Source organism: Nymphalis io, chromosome 29 (genome assembly GCF_905147045.1).
Source record: "Nymphalis io chromosome 29, ilAglIoxx1.1, whole genome shotgun sequence".
Taxonomy (NCBI): domain Eukaryota; kingdom Metazoa; phylum Arthropoda; class Insecta; order Lepidoptera; family Nymphalidae; genus Nymphalis; species Nymphalis io.
This window is the reverse complement of record NC_065916.1, coordinates 2,988,690-3,011,816: the sequence shown is the minus strand read 5'-3', so window position 1 is coordinate 3,011,816 and position 23,127 is coordinate 2,988,690. Positions and strand designations below refer to the sequence as shown.

The following is a 23,127-nucleotide window of genomic DNA, read 5'->3' as shown; positions in this document are numbered from 1 at the left end:
ATGTGTAGGTGCGTGCGTGTGTAGATGTGTAGGTGCGTGCGTGTGTAGATGTGTAGGTGCGTGCGTGTGTAGATGTGTAGGTGCATTTACATTGTGCACAGACATTTGCGTGCATGAGCATGTCTGTTTGTCCTGAGTCTGGGTGTAATTATCTATATGTATAAGTATGTATTTACAAAAGCAAAGTAGTATATGTAGTATATCAGTTGTCTGGTTTCCATAGTACGAGCTCTGCTTAGTTTGGGATCAGATGGCCGTGTGTCAATAATATCCCAGGATATATGATAGTTAAATAGGAAAAAGTGTAAATTTTCAATAATCACCTTTAACCCATTGATGTTTTTCATTGACCAAATCGTTCAGAGATTTCCAAACGCCAGCGATCGGCACGATGGACGGCCAGAGCTTCGCGTACATAGAGAACTCGTGTTTCAGGAGATCGCTGAAATTATAAATAATACATTGGTACAAACCTTAACCGTAAATTTCCCACGTTTGATTGCTCCTGGTGACAGAATCCTATTGAAGATGGCCTAGTGGTTAGAACGCGTGAATCTTAACCGATGATCGTGGCTTCAAACTCGGGCAAGCACCACTAACTAACCTATTCATCTCGTGCTTGACGGTGAAGGAAAACATCGTGAGGAAACCTGCATGTGTCGAATTTCATTGAAATTCTGCCACATGTGTATTCTACCACCCGCATTGGAGCAGCGTGGTGGAATAAAGTCCAAACCTTCTCCTCAAAAGGGAGAAGAGGCATTAGTCCAGCAGTGGGACATTAAGAGGCTGTTACTACTTACTTGACAGAATCTTATCCAAGCTCATTCCAATTATTCTATATAAATTCTACGAAGGTGTTACGTCCCTTGTACCTGTAAATACACTGGCTCACTCACTCTTTAAAATAGAACAGAACTATATCCTTGTGCTGAGATATTTTACATATTATTATTATTATTATTATTATTATATCCCATTACTGGGCTAAGGTTTCTTCACCTTCTCATAAGTTCGGAGTCTATCCCAACACTAATCTAATACGGATGTATCGAACAATGAATGCACATGCAAGTTCCTCCACAATGTTTCACCGAGCCAGAAATAAATTATAAGCAAGTGGAAATTGAGTTGAGTTTGAACCTGCAAAACTGGTATTCCATATTTTTTTCCAAATTTAATTTATTACTTAAATAGCTTACCTAAATGTTATATTCTTAATAAACGGCTTCAAATTCCCATAAGAACTTTCATCGTACAACGACTTGCACACTTCTAATACGGACATCATTTGTAGTTCATTGCTTTCACTATCACCGTCTTCCGATACACTCTTCAAAGCTTTAGCCTTAATATCCATCACTAAACTCATGAACTTCTCCGAACCAAGACCATCCGGTAATGAGAAAATTAAACTTAGATATGCATTCTTTAACGATTCTTCAAAGCATTTAAAATCCAGCTCACATATGCTTTTATTATACAAAGCTCGGCTGATGTTCTTCAATTCCACGTCATTTTTAATATTTTTCAATTCATTTTGAAGATAAATTTCAAATAACTTTATCGAATATTCGTAGCATTGCGATTTGTTCAATGTGATTGCGGTATTGTGGATGTCAGTTTGGAGTTTTCTGAAGCATTTCTCTTGATTCACACAACGGAGTGTCTTCAATTCGTTTATTATTACATATTGTTGTTCGACCAAAGCATAATAGGCAGGTAAAATGTTTACCATAGGTATATTTTGGTTCATCGATATTGTTATAAAATGTTTTATGAGGAACGACAAGCGTAAGCCATCGTGCAAACCGGATTTCACATAGCAATTCTCACATTTGACTATTTGTTTAGTTTTTTTTAATTTTTCCAACAATATCAATATTAATTTTAGGTTACTTTGTATTATATGTTCGTTAAAACTATTCTTCTTTAAATTATTTACATTGTATTCAATAAATAACTTTAGTAATTGACTTATATATGAATATGTCACATGCATAGTGTGTTTATAGCCTAATTTCTCGGTCATTTCACACGACGTATAAAGAGTATTAAAGATATTCTCCAGTAAATTAACATCAGTTTTCTCTTTAAATATAAAACAAAATGAATTTAAGAAGTATGTTTGGAAACAGTGAAAGATATCAGATCTGTGGCCGAGTAAAGAAATACAGACCCTCGTAGCGGAATCTAAAGCAGAGTCCTTAAAATCAATCTTCGATGCATTCTCTGTAATAGTGTGTAAGCAGTCGTTAAGTTTAACATATAAATCAAGTGCCTCTTGTTCGTATATACTTTTAAATGGTTTTAGATCTTTTTTCGCCATTGATTCAAATATCTTCGTAAATGTCTCATTAAGTTCCTTAGCTGATATATCGCTATAGATGTAATGGAGTTTTTTAACGAGGAATACTAATAAGTTGGAGCAAAATTGAACAGTGTCATATATCATAATCACTTTTACTATGTCGTCGATCAGTCTTGGTAATAATTTCAATACTGGCATTCTTTTTGTTTTTAATTTCTCTATATATGTGAGACGATCGGCTATGATGCTCCAATAGGTTTTGCAGTATTCCTTAAGTAAGCTGTCATGTTCATATTCAAATGGCATGAAAGATAACTTCAATACAAGTTCCGGAGGCATCGGAGAGTTCTGTAAATATAAATAAATATCCTGGGACATTATTCACATAAGGCCATCTGATCACAAACTAAGCTTGAGCTTGTACTATGGAAACCAGACAACTGATATACTACATATACTACTTTTCTTTTGTAAATAAATACTTATATAGATAATTACACCCAGACTCAGAACAAACAGACATGTTCATGCACACAAATGTCTGTCCTGGGTGGGAATCGAACCCATAACCTTCGGAATGAAAGGCAAGTATCTACCAACCACACCAACCGGCCCGTTATCTAAAACTGTGATGTGTGTGAAATTTGAGATTTATCTTATTAGCATATTATTTATAGTACAAATGTAGCGAGATTGTCAGGTGTAGTAGTCATTTGCCCTCCCGGCGAAATAAAAAATAATAAAGCTATATTTAGAAATACAGTGTAATAGAAAGCACAAGAAACATAACATGTTATTTTACCATATTACCATATTAGTGGTACATTGATGACATCATGAATGGTTTATCATACACCAATTTCTATGGGCGATTGTGACCACATACCATCTGATGACACAATTGCTAGCCTACTAACTTTAAATTGGAGCTTATTCCACCACGCTGCTCCAATGCGGTTTGGTAGAATTCACATGTGGCAGAACTTCAGTGAAATTAGACACATGCAGGTTTCCTCAAGATGTTTTCCTTCACCGTAAAGCACGAGATGAATTATAATCACAAATTAAGCACATGAAAATTCAGTGGTGCTTGCCCGGGTTTGAACCCACGATCATCGCGTTCTTACCACAGGGCCATCTCGGCTTGAATAAGCTCCAAACCTTCTCCTCAAAAAGAGGAGAGGAGGCCTTTAGCCCAGCAGTGGGACATTCACAGGCTGTTACGGTAACTTTAAATTAACTATTATAAACTGGTTTCTGCTTGTGTGGTAGTGGGGGTGAGGTGCAGATCTTAGTTATAAAAAAAGTATGGGTTCCAAGTTGCTTCAGGCCAAATATCATCTAAGTCTGATTGATGGTTAAATCGTGAATGCATAACAGACAGAGTTACTTTCGCATTTATAATTTATTTATTTTATTTATTTATTTGGGAAACATATAGCATAATATAACACATAAACATGTGATAACAAAATACGTCTCACATAAGCCAACAAAGTTTCCACTTAAACATTGAAACATGGAGTGAACCTAACCAGAACAAATTATTTAACAAGTATTAAAGTATATAAAATAAAGTATTAACAAGTTATTTAAAAATCAGAACAACAAAAACAAAAAAAAAATAAGACAAGAATATTAATGACAAATACAGTTTTTTAGGCTTCTAAGACAAGTATTGATAAATAAAAACAATATTTACCTGCTTAACTACATATTTATGTACATGGTATATACATGCCAGCGTCTTAACTTGCTCTGGTCGTTCCAGAGTGCGTGTATGCCTTACACATTCGATGCTCAATCTTAAGAGCTCCTTGTTGTCAATTCTCTCTCGCCATGTGGCCACTTTTTCCAAATTCCTGAAATAATTTTAAGACGTGATGACGTGTGTTAAATTAAGTAACAAGAACTATGTCTTTGCAACTATACAATTCAATTTATTCAGTCTAGAGGTTCATTAAAATATAGCATACTCTTTAAGGACTAAAAATATAACACATAAGATAATATATAAATATGATTATAAAATTAACCTGCACAGTGTACACAGCACGTTCAATGAAAACGAGTTTTTATCTTTTGTTGATAATTTCCCTAGTATTTCGGTATACTCATTATAACTATTAGCTAAATCATATTTATCACTTTCTACATCGTTTGCTTTTAAGCTTGCAATAAATTTATTCGCATCCATTGTTTTCACTGATAATTACATTTCATTTCAAAAAATAAGCTACAATAACACACCATCCGACCAGTTCGGTATTGGTAAAGTTATTTTTGTTTGAAAATTTCAAAGTTGTCTAGCCGTTAAAAATTGAGTTATCAAATGACACATTGATTACAATAAGTAATTGTAGTTTGTATATCGGACCATTTATTCGGGTATAAAGCTTGGAAGACACTAGCAATAAGCAATATGTAGGATTTATTTGTTTTTTAATACACTTTACTAGAAAATTAATAGCTACATTAATAAAATGTAAAATAAATCATGTAAAAAGAAGAACTTTTACATTTACTTTATATGTTGAGATAATTGAGCTAAACCTAAAATTTAATTATATATTTATAAAAATATATATGTTTGTTTATAAATATATATGATATATAAAACATCGGCCTGAGCGTTTTGAAATGCACGAAAACATTTGTATAAAATGATACAGAGCGTGCACTAATAGTTATTAGTGCAATAATAAAATAATGATAAAATGACCTAACAAATGATCGCTTGGCTCTAATTTAAATAATGTATAATTTTATTGCACACACAAAATAAGGATCAAAGGAGAGGAATAATTAAAAAAAACTGATTCATATCTTATCACTAAAGTAGTTACAATATAAATTGATAGTGTGTATATTGAGTTTAAATTTATTGTTGAATTGTTGATAGAGTTGAAAGCTACGGTTGTTCAAACTGTCAAAAAATGCCGCCACCGGACGGGCACAATTTACCTGCATGATAAATTGTTATCAGTTTTCGTAATTAAAGTCATTTGTGATGTTTTAAAAACCTAAAAGTTTCTTTAATCCTGAATTAATTCGGTACGTCAGATAATCGTGCCGTTTGTTAATCTGGATATTAACTAAATCGCTTAAAAGGTAAGCCTTTTTATTATAATTTATTGGAAGTTCCGATATAATTCATTCTAATTCGAATTATTAATTAACATAAAGATGTAAAATACGAAATAAATAAATACCTGTCTGATTATCATACATCAATGAATGTATACTACAAATGCTGTATGTAGTATACATACGTTTTTTTTCTTATATGGATGATGTATATACATAAAATTTGTGTATAATATCAGTTAAGCTAATTAATTGTAATGCGAATCGATATAGTAAAATTTAAATCTATAGACAATGATCACCAAATATGAGTAAAATAATTGTTATTTAGGACATATGTTATTTTTAATGACTAAACAATGAATTAGCTTTCCCTTATAAATAATTTTAATATGAAATGGAATTTAAAATACATTTTTTTTCATAATGAAACTATTAACAAGGAATTACAGTAATAAAACATGTCTTTTTCTTTTTAGATAAAAATACTTCCAACAAAATGAAGATGTCACTGAAATACAACTTTCTCCTCATCACAATAGTTGCTATATATTTCTACAATTCGAAACTGATATTTGATAAAGTATACGAAACATCGAAAATAGTTATAGACGAACTATTCCACATACCGCAAGGCTTGGCGTATTGTAAAAAAAACTTTTCATATTGGGATCCCAAGATAACAACACTCCCAGGACTCTATCTAGTGTCTGCAGCTACTGTTGGCTCGTATTTCGAATGTAATACTTACAATCTAAGATTCATCAACTTAATTGGATCGTGTTTTAATTTAATTTTATTCTCTTCAATGTTAAAATTCATATACGGCAACCATAACGAGAATCCTCTTAAAATTGTATTGCAAGCATTAAGTTTAACGTTACTGCCGCCTTTGTATTTCTTTGCCCATGTGTATTACACAGATACATTGTCGTTGTTTTTCCTATTACTCTTTTCACGTTTATGTTTCGTTAATAAGAGCAATTGGTTAATATTTATCACGGGTATGTGTAGTGTTGCCATGAGACAAACAAATGTGGTGTGGGTAGCGATGGTTTTAGGTCACAGGATGTTAAACATGTTAATTAAAAGCTCGAGGGTGTTCGGTAATCGTCATTTAACAAAGTCAACATTGAACAAACGGTCAATCATTGCTCGTGATATTGACAAGTCAAAACTCAAAAGGTACTACGGGCTTAATGATGTTTTTATAGCTCTGAAGTATCATCTAACGACATGTTTTACAACTGCTTTTAAATTTATCCCTCTTTCGGACTGGCTTATTATTATTCAGCAAGTAAGTGTATTAGTATCGTTCATTGCATTCTTGTATATGAATGGCTCGGTTGTGGTCGGTGATAAGCATGCTCATAAAATGACAGTACATTTACCGCAATTGCTGTATTTTTTACTATTTTATGGAGTATTCGGTTTGCCATATGTTTTGTCTAAGTCATTTTCAACATTAAAAATAATTTTTAAAAATAAAATGTTTTTCCTATTGCTCGCAATTATGTTTGTATTAATTGTTAGATTTAATACAATAGCACATCCATATTTGTTGGCTGATAACCGTCATTATACCTTTTATGTATGGAACCGTTGGTTTGGCAAATATTACTACGCAAGATATGCAACCATACCGGCTTACATCTTCTTATTATTCAACTTATACGATAATTTAAAGGATCAGAATTGTATTTCATTCCTACTACCGTATTCTATGAGTCTTTTTCTAGTGTTAGCGTTACAAGAACTGGTAGATATCAGATATTTTCTAGTCCCATATGTTATTTTAAGGTTGCGATTCGTTCGGCCTTCGTTTAATATGGTTATAGGGGAATTGGTGTGGTACATATTGCTGAATGTAATCACATTCCACCTATTCTTTACAAAAGATATAATTTGGAAGGATTTTAATGATATACAAAGAATAATATGGTAATAATTACGATAGATTTAAGCATTTATTATAAGAATTGTAATTTGTAATGTAAGTTTAATTTTGTGTCATATTTTATGTATGGAGTTTAGTGGTAAAAAGTATTTTTTTTTTCTTTTTTATGACTTTGCATACTGTTGTTTTAGCTCAAATAAGTTCCGTCAATGTTATTATAGTATATATCTAATAACGTGTACCAATAGGTTTAATAGTAATAAGAGATCAGGTGGCAAATTTAAAAGGCATTGGTTCTTAGTATCGAGAGGCACTAATGAGTTATCTTCAGATTATATAAACTTGATGATTACCATTTTATTGACGCCAAAGGGATATAGAAGTAATTGTATTGGTTAGTGATTGTGTTTGTAAACATGACACAATAATAATTTGTAGTTACAAAATGTTCGGTGAAAAATTAAATGTTAATGAGCTGTATTAACAAGCTCAAGTGTTTTTAATTTAATTGTCACATTGAAAAGAAAAAACTTTAAATATTGCTTTAGGGGGACCAGCTTTAATTAACTTTGCAAGACAATTGGTCATTGGCCATAAATGAACATTTTTATATTGTCATATCCTAATAATCTAAAAAATTGCTTGTCACTAATGAAACATTCTTGTTTGGTGGTAGAATAATTGCAACTCTACTGCCCTAAGAGCACAAAAAGACAGTCATATTTGTCATAATATACTTATGGAATTATATTTATTGGTGCCAAAATTCCTAGGGGGAGACATTATCTCGTTAAGGCTGTACACCATTCAACCTTTACCCAAGCTACCAATGTTTTTCTTTTAATTATCTTGTCAAAATAGAATTATGTATTATAATATATACTTCTTATATATTATGTATGAATGTCGTAAATTTTGCATGAGCTTACATAACTGCTTTTATCAATGACTTGTAGGTAAGCTAAGTTTTTTGTTATTTTTTTTTTTTCAATTCTAATTTATGATTGTGAAAATGGTTTTTGATATATATCTTATGCTTAATTTAATTAAAAGAATAATAATTTATGAACAATGCTAATAGGATTTTTGGTAATTTATGAAATTTGTTAGAATCATGTAATTTCTTAATTTAAAATTGTAAGTAACTCTATTATTATTTGGATTAATAAATGTTTGATTCATTCGTATTTTATTTTATTTTGCTAATTTAATGGCTAATAGCCTTATAATTAAAAAAAAAACACCTTTGCATATGTCAACTGACGTTTTATTATTGCAGATTTCACAATAATAAAACACAAAGTTCAGTTACGTCTGATTGCCTTACCTGGGTTTGAACCCGTTTTGGGTTGAGAGTCACATATTCTAATTACTAAGCTGTCACGGCTTAAAAAAAATTGGCGATGGAAATTCAGCGTGTTTTCATATATTATTTCGCATATATATTAAACTTTTTGGAAACGACCATTTTATTCCCAAGTTGCATTATATATACATTGGCGTTTTAATATATACATTGGCGTTGGCGTTTAAAATTTTCCTAAGTTATTTTTTTTATAAACTAATGTAATTTTTAAACTATTTCTCGTAACCTGAACTATAATGTTTGACATTCGAACTTTTTAATCGTTATTAGCCGTCTAATAGAGGCAATAGCGGCAAGTTTATAAATGCACCTTGGTATTACGAGTATGAACGTCACAATCTCTAGGAATACCTTTTTTACGAACGTACTTCATGAGTTGGTCAAAGTCGAATTCACCTCATGACGTACCTACGTCATTACACGTATTTACGACGAGCCGAGATGGCCTAGTGGTTAGAACGCGTGAATCTTAACCGATGATCGTGGGTTCAAGCCCGGGCAAGCACCACTGAATTTTCATGTGTTTAATTTGTGTCTATAATTCATCTTGTGCTTGACGGATAAGAAAAACATCGTGAGGAAACCTGCATGTGTCTAATTTCATTGAAATTATGTCACTTGTGTATTCTACCAACCCGCGTTGGAGCAGCGTGGTGGAATAAGCTCTAAACCTTCTCCGCAAAAGGGAGAGGAGGCCTTAGCCCAGCAGTGTGACATTACTAGGCTGTTACTGTACTGTACTGAACGTATATCACTTAGTGTTAGAGCTTTGTGAAAGCTCGTAGGATGTACCATTCAGTGATCATACATTCTACCGCCAAGCACCAATAATAATTAAAATATTTTACGTTATGGTTTGAAGTGTCATCCACTTAGCAAAACTACGTGCACAAGGGACATAGCATCTTAGTTCCCAAGATTCACAGCGCATTGGCGATGTAGTGAATAGTTAATACTCCTTACAGCGCCAATATCTATGGGCGTTGGTGGCCACTATGAAGAGGAACATATGCACGTTAGCCTACATATTTTATAAAAAAATAAAATTAGAAGTGAGTGAGTCATACATCTCATACAGACTAGCAAAATTTAATCAGATTAATTTATTTATTTAGGATTTTACACACATTTACGAGTACATTACATCGTAGATTTTTTTTTAAATATGTATACTCCTTCAATTATAGGATACCACATCAAGCTCATTAATGATTAACAATTACGTTAAAAATGTTTAATCATCAATCACGATTACAATATAACGAGATTCGAGAGTAAATAAAAAAGTAATGTAAGTCAAGCAAGTGAGTAAAGATCTCAGAAACAATTAAAGTTAATCTGTAATCGTAATCATTAATCTGATTACATTTTGCTTAAGTCTTATCTCATAGTTGACTGTATGTAAAAATAATGGTATATTTCTCGTACAGCTGAAATAAGAAACAATACTAATACTACTATATAATTATTAATATTATATTATTTTATTATTGCGCTGAAAAAAAATCATAGGATCAATTTTATTTAAGAATGTAACGTACGTTAACGGCTTCACGTGTGTATAAGGTAGGTGGCAGGTGCTTATAAATATAAAAAAAAAACCTATATCCTTTTTTGTGCTTCAAGTTTGTTACATACCATATCGAATTCGGCTTAGTAGATTAACCGTGAAAGTGTGACAGGCACATACATAATTACTTTCACACTTATAATATTAATATAGGTAAATATAGTTTAATTCAAAATCCATATGCAGAAACTGGCAGTCTAATGACACTAATGTCATAAAACCATAGATTATAAACTTTAAATGTCATGTGTCAACTAGTATTTAATTTTCTGTTATGACTTCTGACTTGAATGTGTCAATGTGACAAAATTGGCGGGATATGTTCCGGCGTTGATGTTGTAAATAATGGTTGATTGAGTTATGGCTGGGCCAAAGTTCTTTATTTATGGTGGAAGCCGGTGGCGTGAAGTGTGTACGACGTCAGGGTGTGTGGACGGTTGGGGGAATGTGCAGTTCTTGACTGTTCGAAGCGGGCGTCTCCAATTGGCGCGAAAAGACACCGTGTTGCGTGGCTTGAGATCCCTGGCAGCCTGTAAGCCGACTACTGTGCATGATGGACCACCGCTTTCACAAATTAGGTACATTTTAATATTTAAAAAATCCTATATCAATACGAATACGACTAAACCATTCGTATCTGCTTATCTATGACGAACTTAACATGAAAAGAAACCCAAGCAAGTTTCAAGGATATCTAAAAGCAAATTCAGATTTCGTTTTTTGACCCATAATATTGTTTTACTATAATATTATTGGAATATTTACTGCCCTTCCAACCCATTTTTACTTAGTTTTCCTGTAGCTACCAATGAAATACTCTGGTTTTTAAAGATCATGCTTGTATAATCATTAATATTATAAAATGGTCGAAATAGTAAAAAATTGTACTTAATTTTAAAATAACTTTCAAGTTTGTTCTTGTACACTTTATTTTCTAAAATAAATGAGGATCAGTGCAGGTGTGTTATGAAGTGCCTTTGGTCTATCTTAAACTATTCTCTACCTAGAAAACATAATAATAAAAAGGTGATAAAAGTGTCTACGTCCTGACATCTAACACATTACACTTGTAGGTACTATGTCCCCACTTGACACAAGTGCAATTTTTTTATAACTCTTCAACAATGATTATGATATAAACCACATATAATAAGATGAATATTTACCGAAACAAGCTTTAAAGTTTTCTTATTAAAAGTTAAAAAGATAACTCACACAAATCTATGTGCGATCAGAAAAGAGTATTAAAGTTGACATGATGTACGGAGAAATAAAATATGTTCAACGAATGATAAAGTATAATTTTGTACTTACAGATATAACAAAGTTGTAGAAGGGAAGAAGGAACACGACTGCTTGCAGTATCAGCATCACCACTGTTGCTGTAAGCCAAATGACCTTCGGTACGTTGATATAATAATTTTATTAGCCTGTGCTATCGGAAACAGCACAGACCGATTGAAAATATTCGGATTTTTAACTAATGATTATTGTATCTAATTTTATTTTGTGATTATAATTCACGGCAGTGCATTGACAATGTAACAACTTGTATTTATTACGAACAGTATCATTTTCTATAATAAACGTCATCTTCCGTTTTCACCTGTCCCAAAAACAAAAGCTTTTTGATACTTCAGATAAGCACATATCGAAAAAATTTTACTTGCTAAATGTACTATTACAAAGTTTAGTTGTCAATTCGAGATCATCTTATTATTATTTTGGTCGGATAATATTTATTTTATGGCTTCAATTTGGAGCTTATGTAGGTGATGTTAATTTTTAATTTTAATATCTTTCAGGTACAACTCTGATGTCATCTTCAACAATATATTCAAAGCTGCATCAACATGCACAACGGCGGTGCAGTGCAGTGGTGAAGTAAGTATGGGTGCTTCAAATTCAAATAAACCAATCGATGGACCAAGTCAAACTTCAGCAAGAACCAAAAGTGGAGTGAAATTATTATTAGCCAAGCGTAAAAGATCTTCAAGCAAAGATGAACAACCAAGGAAAAAACACGTTCAATCAAACAAAGGTAGAAACACCAGTGATGAGGAAATTGAATCGTCATTGGTGGAAAGGAGACGGATATATCACGTAGATAAAGACAAAAACAATGATAAAAACATACAAAAAATCTCTTCAAGCGAAGATGAGCAAGAAAAACCAAGGAAAAAACATGTTCAATCAAACAAATGTAGAAACACGAACGAAAGGCGACGGATATATCACGTAGATAAAGACAAAAACAATAAAAATAAATCGAAAAACATTTATAAAAACATACGAAAAATATCTTCAAGCGAAGATGAGCAAGACGTTAGAAATAAAAATGTTAAATTAACAGAACATACAAATGAAAGTGACGAGGAAATAGGGACACCATTGGTGGAAAGGAGACAGATATATGACAATTATGATAAAAACAAATCTAAAACTAGACCACGAATCGTTTTAAGTGAAGACGACCAGGCTGAAGCAGTAAAAGGAAAGGAAACTCCAGTACGGAGTGGAAAACAAAGTCCTGTGAAATCGGGGAATGTTTTAAAAGCACTAAAGAGCCCAAGAGTGTTATTACGACCACATACGATAAATAACAAACAAGAGATAAATAAGCCAAATAATATTCAATCACCACATTCCTCAAGTGATGGTAGCAATGGAATACAACCAAAACCTGCCGGCAAGTCATCACAGACTATAGAAGAAATTTTGGAAGAAATGTTTAATACTAAACCTACCAGAAGACCAAAGCGCAAGCTATCCAGCGATGATGAGAGTTACCAAGAAGTCAGGACTTCTAAGCGAATTGTTGGAAGAAATCAAGAATTGGTAAGCAAACGCACGCAGGAAATGGGTAACGGTGATCACTTGTGCAAGGAATTGGTGATCGGGGAGGAGGACGTCCAGCTTCTTCGTACCTTCATAGAAAAGGACAAGGATAATATATTCGACGTGGACTTGGAGAAGTTCGACACAGACGATAATCATAAAAGGGCAATATTCTACAAGCTGAATCCACTTGTAAACGTCGCGAGGTGTAAACGCATAGCGGTCATGCTGAGGGAGCGCCGCGAACAGTCCTCCGCCGTCTCCTTGGAGGACTTCATATCGACGCTCGGCCTGTGTAGCGTGCTCGACACCTCCTCGCAGGCCAGCAGCAAGTACAAGATGCGTGCGAGGCGGAAGCCAGACAGTGGGCCGGACAAGGAAAATCACAGGAGCAGCTTACGCAAACCGAACGCTTCCTCTAGCAGCTCAATGAGCAAAGTATTAGTCGAAAAACTACGAGACAGCGGTAATAAGAAGAAAATAATTAGTACGAAGAGAAGAAAAGCGGTGGGCCTGATCGGGAAGATGTCGTCGAGGCCCTTGAGGTCGCGCAAAGAAGTGGAAGTGGTCTCGCTGAGCAGTGACAGTGACAGTGTGTTCGAGAAGAGCAAACGGGATAGTGCCTTGGAGACGAGGAAGCGGGGGACGTCAGAAGTGAGGCGACCGGATACAGGAGCTGCGCTGAAGCGGTGAGGATTTAATTATATGTGTTGAGTACCATTTACAACCCGTTCACAATACCCGTGCATCCCTCGTAACGAGTCGGTGAGGTCATATCGGCGTACTATCTAGTGAATCTGAATATTGAGAAAGGTTTACGTGATTCATTAATGTTTTGTCTAAATTGGCTGAAATATGACCACGATTGTTTAAGTTGTCGGAAAAATCATGCGAATGGGGGCTTCGCTGTCGTGCGCCGCGTACACCAATAGAGTTATATGTATTATGATAACGAGTAGGGCATCTGATCCGAGCGAGGTTCATAGATATTGTGACCAAATTGTAAGTTGTATGTCTGTGCTACTCTCCGGCAACGACCTAAGCCGAGGTATGTTCTCGTAAACCCTTAGGACGTTCGTCTCACTGTGCCCTCACCGTAAATTCTTTTATCGTTTAATATAGAAAAAAAATCATATAATATATGGCGCTTCTAACACAGAGATGGCGAGAAAGTCGAAGCGAAAACGAGTGGAACGGCGAGTAGAAAGGCAAATGGACCAGCTAGTGGAAGGGCGAATGGGAGATTGAGCGGCAAGGCTGGCGGTCGGGAGTACACCCGATCGGAGGACGAGGCGGTGGTGGCCTGGGTGCGGGGGGCGGAGCGAGCCCGCCGCGTCAACGGCAACCAGCTGTGGAGAGAACTGCAGCCACTACACCAGCAAAAGACGGGACACTGTAAGCAACACATCCTTAGTGCTCGAAATCATCGCTCAGTAGAAAAGATCATAAACTATAATAGCAAGAACACAGTTCAGTTATGTTACTGGTAGTATGTGGGTGCCGCTCCCATATTTGTCGTTTCTTTTATTTTAAATGGGTTAGCGACTGGCTGATGATGAGTGCTCATCACCTCCCATACATATCTATAATGCACTACAAGTTGGTTCTGGTTTGAAGAGTGAGATAGACAAAGTAAATACAGACGAGAGACACAACGTCATCATCTTAGATCTGTATTGCAATGTGTATGCTCCCCCCCCCCGACCATTGTCCCGTTCGCTATCCAATACATGGCACCCCGCAGTCCGCTCGTGGCACTCCCTGCGCAACCGCTACCTGCGCTACCTGCTGCCGTCGCTGGGCGCGCTGGCGCTACCGCCGCCCGAGGCCGTCCGCCTGCGCGCCGCCGCCGCCGCCGGTACGCGCCCTGTCACTACTAGCAGCTACCACCGGTGTGGACTGAACATTCCACCGAGATAATACTCTGTGGTTATCAATATAACCGACATGAGAAATAAGTCGCCTTTTTTTGCTGACTGTACTATTTCTCCAAAATCATAGATGCATAAAACTTAATTTAAATCTGATTTGTGTCGTTAACTCGATTTGCCAAAGAAATCTTTTGTACCAAACAATATATCTCTATCAAAGTATCGTGTGAAATACGTACACGAATCGCGGAGTTGTCTTTTTAATGCTGACTTTGAATAAACTTCACGTTTTCAGGTGAGTTGAAGTCCCGCAAGAAGCCGCAACGCCGCAATTCGCTGCTGAGCGAGCCGCGGGTGCGCAGCGCGTGGTCGCGCCGGCCCCGCCCCCCGGCCCGTGAGTCCCCCTCCCCCTCCCGCCCCGTGTCCCCCGTCCGCTCGCCGACGCCAGCTCCCTCGTCGTCGCTCTCTCCTCCCGTCCAAGTTGATTCCTCCCACTATTCCTCGCGTAATATCAGCAGAAGCAGTAGTTCCTCCGCGTCGTTAGGAGATAACACGCCGACAGACAGACGACGTTCGCTAAGAAATTCGTCCGCCAAGAAGTCAGGTGATTTTAACGATCTGTAATGTATATTGTCGCTCTGAACGAATGCTAATGAATGAACGACACGATTCACTCATTCAGTATCGGCTATTTCTCTAATAACTGTTTCGATACAAAGGCCATTGGGGCCTCTTTTAGATGTAATGGAGACAAATTTAATGCCCACTGCTGGGCATAGGTCGCATCTCGTGAGGAGATTTGGAACTTATATAGCTGCTTCATAATGGGTTTGTGGATACATCTATATGTAAGCCGTGTATCTAATCGTAACATGATATTTGGTGGTATTTCAGCGTCTACAGAGAAGCAGACCCCGCGGAAGCTGCGCTCCAGCACGCAGGCGTCGCCGCCCCCCCGCGCGCGCACGCCCACCTACTCGCAGCTCACGCGGCGCTTCGCCGACGAGCGCCCCCCGCGCCCCCCGCGCTCACCGCCCGCCCCGCCCGCCGCCGCCCCGCCCCGCCCGCGCACTCGCCGCCTCTACAATCCGAACGCTACATGACACCCGACTCCGCTTAATATTCGATATTTCATAAGAAAAAACTGTCCACAGTGAAATTATTCGAATATGTTTAAAGACGAGATCGTTGTTTTTTTTGTTTATATACGAAAGGTAGACGAAGTGGGCCACCTGGTGGTGCGTGGTCACCACCAAATTCGATATCACTCAGCAACATTGAGGCTAAGATGCTATTTATTGTGCTTGTAAGTGGCTCACTCATCTTCGAACCGAATCGTCGTACATAGAAAAAAATCTATTAAATTGTGTGATTAAAAAATATGTGAAGGTAATTAGGTTGAATTGACCACAAAAGATTATTTGGTTTAAAAGAAAAAAAAAGTTAAGTAACAATCGTCCCACTGCTGGGCTAAGGTCTCTCCTCTTTGAGTAGCAGGCTGTGTACCTATGGCGCTTTCGCGTTTGTCTGGCCGTTCGATAGTAAAGGGCGGAAGGAATCAGTTCATATATTTCCTGCGCACATTCTCCGAAATGTATACACGTCGATTTTCGAGACTTTGGAGTCTTTTGCAAACACTTCTCTTTTGTATGTTTCTATTTATAATGCAACACTATTATTCTACATGTCTTGTATTTTATTTTATATTCAAAGTTTCGTTAACAATTTCGCTGATTCAAAACGCCATTTTTTCACGAATCCATAACGAACACCACAGATTATTCAAATCTCGACCAATGATATCGCGTTAATACGATGCCATTGGACAAGGACATTGTCCTTGCTCCTCTTCACTATGGAGTGAAGCGTTTTCTCAATTTGTATTCATTTAACAATGTATATAAAAATCTTGAAAATATTTCTTTTCTTTATTATTATTATTATTTATGTATAACAACTTTACAATAATTTATTTGTTTCGTAATTCTCTTCTAGATCAAAACCTACTTGTAATGTTTAAGAAATTTCTTGCATTATGTATATATATATGTATATATTACTAGCTGTTTCGCGTTGTTTTACCCGCGTTAAACGTTCCAAATTATCGTTACTCCCGTGGGGTCGTATATGCATAGCGTGAAGTATATATACCTATCCTCAAGATTTGGGCTAACGAATGCAGAAATTCGACAAGCTCGAGAGATTAGCGACAAACAAATGAACAACTTCAGGTTCATTATATCAGTATATAATAAAGCTGTATATACTTTTATTGACATGTTACATAACGGTTTGTATTTTTATTTTATTTTATAGAATAGGAAGGCGGACGAGCATATGCTCCACCTGAAGGTAAGTGGACACCAACGCCCATAGACATTGGCATTGTAAGAAATGTTAACAATCGCTAACATCGCCAATGCGCCACCAACCTTGGGAACTGAGATGTTATGTCCCTTGTGCCTGTAATTATCCTATTGAATAATCATTTTGAATACAGATGATAAAAAGAAATAAATAGACGTGTATCTATTCACCCCGTATACAATTTTAAAAGGCGGAAAGGAAATATTACAGGGTCGTTTCAAATAAAGCAAATATAAGTTCTCTAACATTAAATTAACTTTAATATAAATAAAATTTAAGTTCAGTTGTTTACTTATCTTTATTTTAATGGACGTGTGGTTGAGTTTTGCTGTAATGTAATGTAATGGCTGATTTATCTAAATATATCATACAATAGACACATAGAAGATATAAATATATACGTTTTGATATAAAAACATTTTTGTAATTATTTTTAACTGGATTAAAATAAATCACTAAAAATATACGACCTTTCTCAATTTAGTTAAACACTGATGCTCTCTTTCTGTCATTATTGATTTGACATTCGAAAGAAGAAGACATAGCATTGTTTAACCAATCACCCGCTCAACAACGTTTATAAGCAAGGCCGTTACATACTAGCCAAACATTTCAAGATGGCCGTGACATAATGACGTCATAGGCACAAATACTAGTACTGTTAACAAAAAAATATATTTTTTTACGATTAGTAATTGTATAAAAGTTTGTGTTAAATGTTAACACGCTTATTGTATTTCGTATATATATTAGTAAGAATTTATTTGAAAATTAAGCAAGATCGTTTCAAGGAAAATAAAAAAGTGCATATTTATAAAAAAGTGTTGTTATTCGTGCTGAGTGGAGGCGCGGTGCGGGGGTGAGCGGGGGTAACGGCCATCTCGAAGTGAACGCCTAGTGTATATTCCTTTTTTAGATACAAACTGATTTACCATACGATGTTTTTTAGTAACTACAGACAATATAACTTGTCTGCGGTTGCTTGTTTTTGAGACAGTTAAATATGTTGATAATAAAAATTATGTTATTATAATGATGAAATATCATTGTGTTTTTTTTGATAATTATTTAAATTAAAGTTATGTATTTAGGACTGAAATGTTATTTTAGGGATTCCCAGTGTTTTCCAATCAAACTGAAGCCAAAAATTAGGAACCCATTTATGGCCAAGGGTGTGTTGTGTAACGCCCTCTATTTATGACGTCATTTAGGCAAGAATATGCTATCACGATACTCTCATACGTTTATAAACCGCATTATATAATCCTCAAACCTTCACAACCTTTTCAAAAGGGAGAGGAGGCCTTAGCCCAGCAGTGGGACATTAACAGGCTGTTACTATTATATAATTAATTATATTTATAGTTAATTAAGAAGTTATGGCTACCTAAGTACTTCAAGTTCCTTTAGAAATGTAAAATAAAAAATGAACAGGCAATTATTACTAGGTGCCGAGGCACGTACCCCCTAGGCTCTATAAACGCCACTGTGTACATAATAGGCCTATTGTGTTTTGTGTAAGAACAAACTCAAAGGTAAGTTTATCACCGCAGAAAACGGTAGATATACGGTAGCTGAAGATAGTGAAAGCTGATATGCGACATTGATCGTAAAAGTTATTAAATATCACGAATACACGTATCAAAATAGTATATTGCCATAAGGCGATTGTCAACAAAGGTTCTAGGAAGTCACGGTACTGTCAAGTCTTGATTAATATCATTGGATGGCGCCACCGTCGATGTTATTAAAAATTTGTTTTCGGCGTGGCGCTAATAGATGGCGTTAGAAACGAAATTGACTTGTTTCAACGTCAACATATCGAATGAATCTTATGTAAGTCTACAGTTACAATATTGCGAATAAGATATTTGTTATGGATATCAATAATGTATATGAGATTGTATTTAATTAAATATATATATTTCGATACATTTCGTCTTGTTTTATTTACATTATTTATAAATTGACTTTTATTATGAATGGAAATCTGATATATTTTATGAGGGACGGAGAGGTACATCCAAAACATAACTGACGGGAATAGAACCAGAGCCCTGTCTGGACGGTGGTCCGACTCGCTTGCCTCTTGCGTCGGTGCGTCAGTATTTAATACATAGAAAATAATCGGCCACCCAACTTTGATTGGTGATTTCTCGAAAACGAAGCCGAGTTGGCACTTACAATTTTTTTTTGGGGTCTGATAACCTACCCACACTAAGCAGGCGAAGTGGGAGCCCGTAACTCGATGCATCTCTCGTACCGTACCTTGATTAGAACTAATCAAAGTGTTTTGATGAGTATCCACTCTTTTCGCGAAGCCCTTGCGCTCCACGAACCTGCACCTGCAACTGCTTCATTGGATACGAATACCTTGAACTTGAAACATGTATTGTATGTCACGAGGACAGACAGTACTTTTTTTTATAGTTTAGATTGGCGGACGAGCATGTGGGTCACCTGATCGTAAGTGGTCACCAACGCTCATAGACTTTGGCATTGAAAGAAATGTTAACCATCGCTTACATCGCCAATGTGCCACTAACTCTGGGAACTAAGATGTTATGTCCCTTGTGCCTGTAATTACACTGGCTCACTCACCCTTCAAACCGGAGCACAACAATACCAAGTACTGCTGTTTTGCGGTAGAATATCTGATGAGTGGGTGGTACCTACTCAGATGAGCTTGCACAAAGCTCTACCACCAGTATGCTGTGACAGCAAACGACATGACGTCTCCGAGTCATGGTGTTCTGTGGTCACGACGCTGTCTTAAGCCGTCACGTTTCCTCTCCACCGCTCTCTACTCCCTCGTCTGTCATTCTTCGTTGATTTATAATAATAAGAGATATTCATATTATAAACAAAATTGTTTTCATTTTTCGTACATATTTTCCGTGATTCGGTGTGTCTTACTCTAACTCAGATTGAATTTATTAAGGCTTGCATGTTATCATACTTAAATATGTTTATCTTTAATTAACGTCCAAAATCCAAGTTATTACCTGGTATTTAGTGACAGAAAAACATAATGGATCCGGGGTAGCACTCAGTACTGATCTATGCAGTCACACGTTTAGTCATTAGACTAATCAATAAATCTTATTATCCTGGGACATTATTCGCACACGGCCATCTGATCCCAAACTAAGCAAATCTCGTACTATGGAAACCAGACATTTGATATACTACATATACCACTTTTCTTTTGTAAATACATTCTCATATAGATAATTACACCCAGACTCAGGACAAACAGACATGTTCATGCCCACAAATATCTGTCCTGGATGGGAATCGAACAAGCCTTCGGCGTAAAGACAAGTATCTACCAACTACGCCAACCGGCCCGTTCGGACCGTATTACGCATGGATTTAACCTCGGGTTCCAACGCAGGATTGATCGAGAGAAACAGTTGTGTACATTGTATACTAATTTATTTTGAAACAGTAACTTGTTAAGAATATGTCAAAACTATAAAAAGTACTAAATATTTTCTATGCCCTATTGCAATCGGAGTAGAAGTACCTAAAGGTAAACAAATCGTAGATGAGCAAATTACACGCGATTTTCTGATTGTACTGCTGTATTACGAACTATAAACAGTTCTTGAATAATTTCATTAATTCCACTTATCTATTCAACGTTTGAAGTTCCGATTACTACTTCGTGGACATTGAAAACGCAATTTTTTCGCGAATCCATAGATTATTCAAGATCTCGACAAATGATATCGCGTCAACACGGCGTCAAAGTTGGTTATTCGGGTTTCCTCTTCTTGTGGTTGGAATGGGCTATATTTTCTTACCTTGTTATCTTTCATAAGTATTAACAGTCCGGCGTCCGCCTCAAGGCTGCGTGTGAGTGAGCAAGGTCTTTGCTAATTAACTCGGTAACAATTGATGCGTGAATATGATAATAATGTAAATAAGTGTATGAATATAAAAATTAATGGAAAACGTTATCGTTTTCTCTCGCTAAAGGCTCTTTTCGAAACGATAGTTGAGTTAAAATTTATCCAAAAAAGCTTAATTGTAAAGTTTACTTGAATAAATACATTTGATTTAAGAAATACATTGTATTGGTCGAGTTGCATTTCCTGTTTTGGTTGTCTGTCTGAATGATGATAAAAAAACGCCATAAATTATATTCGATTGAATAAAGATTGAGCCGAGATGGTCTAGTGGTTAGAATGCGTGAATATTAGCCGACGATCGTAGGTTCAAACCCGGGCAAGCACCAGTGAATTTTTATGTGCTTTCCTTTGTGTTTATAATTACTTTCATGCTTGACGGTGAAGGAAAACATCGTAAGGAAACCTGCATGTATCTAATTTCACTGAAATTTAGCCACATTTGTATTCCACCAACCCGCATTGGAGCAGCGTGGTGGAATAAGCTCCAAACCTTCTCCTCAAAAGGAAGAGGAGGCCTCAGCCCAGCAGTCGGGCATTAACAGGCTGTTACTGTATACTGTACTAAATAAATATTAATTCTAAGGAGTTAGGGGTATTAATAAAACACAAGTGTCGGAGGGTCAGTTTACTGGGAACACATGGAGCGGCGACACATCACACTAACAACTAGTGCACATTACAGAACTATCGCTCGTAATAAGTATGTAGCAGTACGTGGTTAAAACGATTTTTTTATCTTCTGGCTGTATACATAAGATCTTGACCAAATTTGTGAAAAAATTTTTTTTAATCATAATTAAAGTTGTCAGCTTTTTAAACTGTCGTTAAATGTTTATAAATTTATTTTCACTCCAAAAACATAAGTATTGAATTGATTTTGTTGTAGGTCTTATATATCAAGCAACATGAGAAATAATTCTAATTTTATTATTATAATTTATATAACATTAACGTAACATCGAACACTTTTATTTATTTTTTAATTATTAATTTTAATAACAACATATAAAGAAAAAAAATAATCCAAAGAGCTGTAAAACTAAATCATCAAAAAATACAAATAAAGGAATATAAAAAATATAATATTAAACGAACTACATACAAAAATGTATACGTTACAAAATTTTGTGGCTTATTGCGATTTTAGAAACGGATTACAAACAGTTAAAATATATTTACATGAGATGTATACACGTAGACTTCAATTATTAGTCGATAAATCTCTAATGTGCGGTTTAAATAGTACCGCGCCACTGAAGTAGCGGCTAACTACTTCGCTCATCTAAAATGGCACACGATTTCGGCACTTATTTACTTCTAACCTAGACATATAATTCTATGAATCAAAAATATCTATGACCTATATGTGTTGTAAATATAATAAATGTGCATCCATCGAAATAGAATTCAAGTGAATAAAATATACAAAATATTAACTATTTCAATATTTTTATTTATGAAAATAATTCGTAAATTATCATAAAAGATGTAAACGGGTTTAATTAAAAAACGGAGTTGAGATAAAAAAATACACATTTACATAGGGCACTTAAATGTTACAAGGAACAAAAACAAGATTACATAAAAAATAAAAAAAAACAGAAAAAAAATATGATTGAAATCTAGAAATATTTTTAGTCTGATAATATTAATGAAAAAAATCATTCTGGATAATGTTCCCATTATATAGCTACATAATTACATATAAATTTAAACAAAAGCAAAAATGGCGGGAAAACAAGTTTATTTTTGCTGTCAATTTAAAACGAAATAGTTGTCAAATTAATCAAATTGATATTATTAATATTGTACGATACACGCCAGAAAAGAAAAAGAAACTTGCGACTAAATTATTGGTTGTTGTGGCAGTGAGTTTGTGTAAGTGTGTTCACTTTTCATACTG

The 23,127-nt window shown here is 35.4% G+C and overlaps 2 protein-coding genes across 5 annotated transcripts; both read left to right on the top strand.

Annotated features, from left to right (window-relative positions):
* Window positions 1–6,688: 6,688 nt before the first annotated feature.
* Window positions 6,689–8,291, top strand: LOC126779706 (putative Dol-P-Glc:Glc(2)Man(9)GlcNAc(2)-PP-Dol alpha-1,2-glucosyltransferase; the record flags this gene model as incomplete). Its single annotated transcript, XM_050503867.1, is given in 2 exon segments — window positions 6,689–6,697; window positions 6,699–8,291. Coding segments are annotated over 2 exon segments (654 nt in total), but the record flags the coding sequence as incomplete, so codon positions are not given.
* Window positions 8,292–10,548: 2,257 nt separating this feature from the next.
* Window positions 10,549–19,242, top strand: LOC126779454 (uncharacterized protein DDB_G0284459-like). Of its 4 annotated transcripts, XR_007670356.1 has the most exons (8): window positions 10,549–10,809; window positions 11,548–11,634; window positions 12,037–13,758; window positions 14,229–14,464; window positions 14,814–14,927; window positions 15,236–15,544; window positions 15,835–17,518; window positions 18,088–18,097. XR_007670356.1 is itself a non-coding variant. In XM_050503425.1 (7 exons), exons 1-7 carry the CDS (start codon window positions 10,592–10,594, stop codon window positions 16,041–16,043), a joined length of 2,895 nt encoding a protein of 964 aa, XP_050359382.1. In that variant the 5' UTR covers window positions 10,549–10,591; the 3' UTR covers window positions 16,044–19,242. The 4 variants fall into 4 exon arrangements, 3 of the variants coding, with proteins under 3 accessions (XP_050359382.1, XP_050359383.1, XP_050359384.1); XM_050503425.1 differs by having other exon boundaries at window positions 15,835–19,242; XM_050503426.1 differs by lacking the exon at window positions 14,814–14,927 and having other exon boundaries at window positions 15,835–19,242.
* The last annotated feature ends 3,885 nt before the right edge of the window (window positions 19,243–23,127 follow it).